The sequence below is a fragment of the Orycteropus afer genome, unplaced genomic scaffold (assembly GCF_000298275.1).
Source record: "Orycteropus afer afer isolate SDZICR_OR568_19922 unplaced genomic scaffold, OryAfe1.0 scaffold00627, whole genome shotgun sequence".
NCBI lineage: Eukaryota > Metazoa > Chordata > Mammalia > Tubulidentata > Orycteropodidae > Orycteropus > Orycteropus afer.
Window position 1 is genome coordinate 1168258 of NW_006922214.1, and position 6635 is coordinate 1174892.

General features: G+C 36.1%; 1 protein-coding gene across 1 annotated transcript; it reads right to left on the reverse strand.

Annotated features, from left to right (window-relative positions):
• Window positions 1–3870: 3870 nt before the first annotated feature.
• Window positions 3871–4809, reverse strand: LOC103210602 (olfactory receptor 2B2-like). The gene has a single exon (XM_007956515.2). It carries the CDS (start codon window positions 4807–4809, stop codon window positions 3871–3873), a length of 939 nt encoding a protein of 312 aa, XP_007954706.2.
• Window positions 4810–6635: the final 1826 nt, after the last annotated feature.

The following is a 6635-nucleotide window of genomic DNA, read 5'->3' on the forward strand; positions in this document are numbered from 1 at the left end:
TACTTCCGTAGTGATACTGCCTCGGAAACCCAAGGAGGGGTCGCTATGAGTCGGGGCCGACTCGACGGCACATAACAACAACAACAACATATGGTGTATATATATACCTTCTGAATTCCTCCTCAGATTGTTCTTGTTTTTCTTTCATGATAGATAATTCTTTAGCCTGAGCTTTTATTATTGTCTTGTCCTGTTTTTTTGTTTGATTTGAGGTTGTCTGTTGGTTTCTAGACATTTTGAAGTTGTTGTCTTTGTTAGTTATGTATTGATTTGTTTCACCCTGATTTTATTTTTACTATATCTGAAAGTGTAAAGCAGGTGCACTTTTTTGGTAATTAACTTGGTTGTACTGGGTTGCTCTCCAGCTCTATGTTGGTGGAATCACTGGTGGGGATGTGGGTGGAGGTGTCTGTTCATCATGAAGGGGATTTGGAATTGGGACGAACAGATGTTGTCCAGTGTCTGTTGTTGTTTCTGTGGCACAGAAGTTATTGGTGTTACCTATAGGGTGAAGTGTTCAGTATAATACTTCCTGTTGCCTAGTGGTGGTTTAATGTGTTCTCTTTATTGGGTGGGGCAGGAGAGAAGAGGGAAAAAGAATTAAAAAAGTGTCAGTAACAAGTTTCCATTTTCCGTGTTTGGGCAAGATAGTTCAGATAGTTCTGCTGGGACAGGCAGTATAGTTTGTGTCTTCCTAAGCCACCTGCTAATGATGACATCCTACTGTCAGTCAAAGACCCGTGGGTCAAAATCAACAGAGACCTCAATGGGTAGAGGGCCACTACTTTCTGCTTGGATTGAGAAGCTGCAAAAACTCAGTACCCTGGTCCACTCTGTGCTAGAAAGGGGTCATGGAAGGTTGAACCTCAGCCCATTGCAGTGTACTTGCTCTGGGGCTCTGCCTACTCAAAGGGAGCTTCTACCTTTCCTCTACTCCTTTCTGGACTCTGCAGCTGCCCAAGCCAACAGGGGTCTTGATCTATTTCCCAGTAATATTATCTAATCACTCAGCTCCTGAGATCCAAGGCTACTGCCCAAAACTCCAGTGTGGGTATTTTGAGTCCCTATTGCCTCTGTGGGTTCCCTAGGTTTTTTTTTTTTTTTTTCCCTCCTTCTCTCAGCTGACCTCTTTTGTATTTCTAATGAGTCCTCACTTTCTCTTCTTCTCCATCTGTCTGTCTGTGCCAGAAATCTAGATGTAAAAAGCATTCCAAGTGACTCTGCGTGTTTCAAAGATTTAAGACCCACAGTGTTATGCTAGAATTAGACTGAGACAGAACCTTAAGATGTTACAGTAATGTTTAAAGGAGAAATGTAATAGTTATATTTCTTAGTAATTGGTTGCCTTTGCTATTTTTATGATATATAATATATCTTTATGATATATAATATATCTTTATGATATATATTGTTACAATAAAATGAAACAATTTTCCCAGCTGTTTAATCTGCTTTTTTCCCCTTCATGAAATCTGATACTTTAGCTTCTCCTCAGTTGCTTATAACTCCAGTATCATTATTTCTATCTGTTTTACCTAGTTATTTAGGGATTACATTGCTTGAGTGAACAAATGTGTGGGTTTTAGGTATGATGGCATCTTCTCCCTGAGTCTGAGCCCAATCTATGGCAACTAACAGTAGCAATTGTATTAGTCTGGTATCTCTATAAAAATAAACAAAGTTAGTTCAGTTTGTGAACTAATTATGTGAATTTGGAATAGATATCAAGATTTTACATATATATGATATATAATATATGTAATCATATATGTGTATATATGTGTCGATTATAAACTAAACAATCACAAAGTAGTTGATAATAAAATATTTCTAGGATTTTTATATAAATCACTTTCAAACTTAATAATAAATGAAATATTGAATCAATGAATGGCTTCTTTAAAAACACATAAAATAGCTCAATTTCTATCTCTCTGGTTTCCCTCACAATTCTTGTACATTGATTTTGTCTGTGGTAACCTGGCATATTATTTATTTGGACTTTTGAGATATGAATGCACTTTCAGTAGGGAAAGTACTTCCATATTTCAATATATTTTTCTAGTGTTCAGCTTCCATTTTCACTCATTGATAGAAATAAAAGACAGGAACTCAGCAAACAGTTTTATTTACTTTGATTGCTAACACAGCAGTTCTTAAGATGTGGTTGCCCTGATTAGAAACACCAGTATTATTTAGTAATTTATTAGAAATGTAAATTCTCAGGCCCTTGTCCCAGACTTAGTGAGTTTGAAATTTTGAGTGGAACAAACCTTGAGAACTAAAAGCGTTTAAGGTTATACCATTCTGAGGATCTTAAGAAACCAGTTGTGAGGACTTGTGCAATGAATGTATTTAGACACTAGGAAAATAATGTAGTTCTCTGCCATGAAATTTTATTTGTGTATGATCACCATGATAGTTCTAAGAATAGCAAGAATAAAGCAACTAAGACAGAATTTAACTAATTAACTACACAATCTAGATATAAAGAGCATTCCAAGTGACTCTGCATGTTTCAAAAATTTAAGACCCACAGAGTTGTGCTAGAATTAGACTCAGAACCTTAAGATGTTATAATAATGTTAAAAGGAGAAATGTAATAGTTGTATTTCTTAGTAATTGGTTGCCTTTGCTATTTTTATGATATATATGATTTTATGATATATAATATATTTTTATGATATACATTTGTAGAAGAAAAATATTGCAAAGAAACAATTAAAATAATTCCAATATGATGTATCACACTAAATAATCAACTTTGTGTGAGAGTATTTTCTTCAGCACTTTCATGAGTTCTGAAAGTGACATGGAACTAGTGTATGTTATAGTGTATGCTACCTACTGAAAGGGAAGTGACATGACCTTAATAAATTTTTCATCTTACACAAGAAAAGTGCATTAAACAAGAAGTGAACATCAATGTGTAATGTAGTGCCTAAGGCATTTGACTGCTAACCAGAAGGCTGGTGGTTCAAACCCACCAGCCACTACTTAGAAGGATGATTGGGCAATATACTTCCATAGAGGTACTGCCCCAGAAACCCAAGGAGGTGATGCTATGAGTCAAATCGACTTGGCAGCAGTGAGTTTGCTTTTTTCTTTTTCTTTTTTGTTTTTGGTTAAGCTGTTAAACTCTTTTACAGGTAAAGGAAATAAACAATAGAGGAATCATGAACTTTTTTTTTTCCAATAACTATATTTGATTGAGACCTTAAATGTAGCTAGAACTGTACTTTGAAGAAGGAATCAAGTAGAACACTTCAATTTAGGAGAAATTTGGAGTGCAGAAACATCAAAAGAATGAAAGATCTAGGTAAAACTGGAAGAAAAGTTATTGTGGATTTTATTATCATGATGATGTTGAAATGGTGCTAAAAATTTAAGCTAGGGCTATTGACTTTACATTTGTAATTAAGAGGAAGGGGTGATGGATCAGGGACTTTGGTTGGATCTCCTACAATTGTCTGAAAAAAAATTGACGATATGTTTGTGTGTGAGTGTGTTTGTTTGTGTGTGTATGGAAATGTTATGCTTCTAGAGAAGTAGTCCCTAACATTTATTCTGGTCTCAAAGACATCTACTCTCCTCCAAGTATACAAACCAGTGGTATAAACCTCAGACCTAAAAGCTTTTAAGGATATACCATTTTAAAGATCTTAAAAAAAAAACCATTTACCAGGACCTGTGCAATGAGTATCTTAGGCACTAGGAAAAAAAAAATATATATGGTTTTCGGCCAATGGAATTTTATTTGACTATAGTCACCATGATGCTTCTAAGAATAGAAAAAATAAAGCAACTAAGAGAGAATTTAACTATTTAGCTAAGTAAATTTCAAGGCTTTAGCAAGGCCTGTCATATTTCTTATTTCTTGATCAAGAAGATACTTGCAACCAACTTTTTAAAAGCTCCCTTTACATCTTTGTTTCTAAGTGTGTATATAAGGGGGTTCAACATGGGTGTGATGATTCCATAGAAAAGGGATGCCATCTTTCCCCGGTTCTTGGAAGCAGTGGATGGTGGTTGCATATATGTATAGATAGCAGTGCCATAAAAAAGAGATACCACAATTAGGTGGGAGCCACATATCCCAAATGCCTTTCGCCGACCTTCAGTAGACTGTATTCTCAACACTGCTCGGACAATGAAAACATATGATATAAGGATAAGTGTCACAGGTATTAGAAGCATTGGCACACAGAGGAAGAAGTTTTCAGCCTCATTTGCTGTTGTATCAACACAGGACAACTTTAGAAAAACAGGCATTTCACAGAAGAAATGATCCACTTTGTGACCACACAGTGGCATCTGAAGGGTGAAGATGGATTGCAATACTGAGTTGCTAAAGCCACCAATCCAAGATGCAGCTGCCAACTGGAGGCAGAGCCTTTGGTGCATGAGGACTGAGTAATGGAGAGGTCGACAAATAGCTACAAACCTATCAAAGGACATGATGGCCAGGAGAATACATTCAGTGCCACCCAAGGCCAGAGAAATGAAAAGTTGAACCACACAGCCCCCATAACTAATTACCTTTCTGGTGCTGCATAAGTTTACCAGCATTTGTGGAACTATACTCGTTGTGTAGCAAAGGTCCACAAGAGACAGATTGGTAAGAAAGAAGTACATGGGGGTATGGAGTTTGGGGTCCAGATGTGCCACAAGAATTATGGCCAGATTGCCAAAGATTGTCAAGATATAGGAAACCAGGAACACCACAAAGAGTGGAAGCTCAAGCCAAGGTCGATCTGAGAAACCTAACAGGATGAACTCCCATGGGACACTCTCATTTATCTTTTTCATGTTAAATGATTCAACTCTTGGTTCCCTGAAATATAAAAAGTCAACAATTTTATAAAAGCAGAATTATTGGCTATGTCAGTTAGTTATGATCATTCTGCTAGCAATTTTCATGAATTTATACACTGATACTATTAACAATATGAAATCTGTATTGATAAAAATATGAATATATCTGTCCATGTATTTCAAGTGTGCTTCTATATTTGTAAAAGTATATTAGCAAAATGAATTTCAAAAATTTTTAAATGTGTGTGATCAGTTTCAATGTTCACAGCTTGTTCTTTGATTTTACTGATGTGAAAAAATATTGTTTTCACTTCCTTCTGACTGAATACCTTCTATTAGGTAAATGTCAACACAGTTCCTGTCATTTGGTATTACTCCGCAATGTCGGTGAGACTACTTTATAATATGAATCAGTTAAATTTTTTAATTGTCACACGCTCCTCAAAAAGGAAGCAAACAGGCAAATTTATCTAGCAAGTTATCAGACACATTTAAAGGAGACATATCCTTTTTCTGTGAGTAGCTAATAGAAGTTGTATAGGATTATTTTATTTAATAACATGGAATTTGCACTCTGACAGATCTGGGCTCTTATCTCTACCTTCCCAAGTTAGTTACATTGCCCTAGGAGTGTTTCTTATCCTCTGATCTCCAGGCTCCTCATTTGTAAAAGGAAGATATCAGATGTCTTGATGTGACATATAAGTGATTTTTATATACATACACTCTGGCCTTTACTAACAGAGAAGCATAGATGAAAAGAATGAAAGGAATCCAAACTTCTGAGGGTCTCAGAGAGGAATTACTTAGGATTTTTAGAACTTTAAATTTCCTAAACTGTAATACTGAAAAGTGAAATAAGCTTTATACTATTGTTCAGGAAGTATCATATCACTGAGGAGTTGGCATTTGTTTTCTCCTGTAACCTGAGCCAATGGCTTTTCCTGACTGGCCTTCAATCTGGTGATTCTCCTCCAGAGCACAGAGGCAGGCCCTCTCTGTTGAAGTTACAGAAAAATGAAGGGGTCAGTTAACTCCTTTGCAGCCAATTGACTGCAATTCACTCTGCAATTCAGTACTTACAAAAGTAATAAACACAATATATTGGTTAGTATGTCCTGTCATATGTGATATCTCCCCAAGGTCCGTAGTCAGTGAGGGCAACAGCATGTGAAAAAGAATATTTATCACTCTAGCAGGAAGCACTGGAGCAGAATGAAGGTGATGGGGCCAGAAGGAAAGGTGGGGAGCAGATGGGAGATCTCAGAGCACCAGCTTCACATTTGCTGCTTTACTCACTTCTATGCACATTTGCTAATTTTCTAAATACAGTGACCTCAAGTATTTACCATTCTAGAAAGCATATCTTCAGATTAATTAGTTGTGGTAGAATTCTGTATTTAGGAGTTTTAAGTAATTTGAATTTTGTGTTTTGTTCCTTTAATTAGGATTGAAGTATTTAATACCTAAAAAACGCACACAATAGGTAGTCCCTAGAAACTGTTCTGAAATTATGTCAGGTATGTTGCTGATTATTTACCTATTAATACCTTGCCCATTTTTTGCAGTTGTGGTAAATACTTGAAGAGATCATTATACTTCTGAACTTTTGTGTTGTACTTATGGTAGCATGTTGAGAGAACGTTATTCTCATTCTCAGTAGCAAGCATTCAATGAGTTAGCAAAACAAAACATTTGAACTTTGTGAGATACCAAGGGAATCAGAAAGGGAGCAGAGCAACTGGGTTACAGCAGAAGGTAATGAAAGGAAAGCAGTTCAGAAACTGCTGATGGGATTTTATAGGTCTTGTTTGTGATCA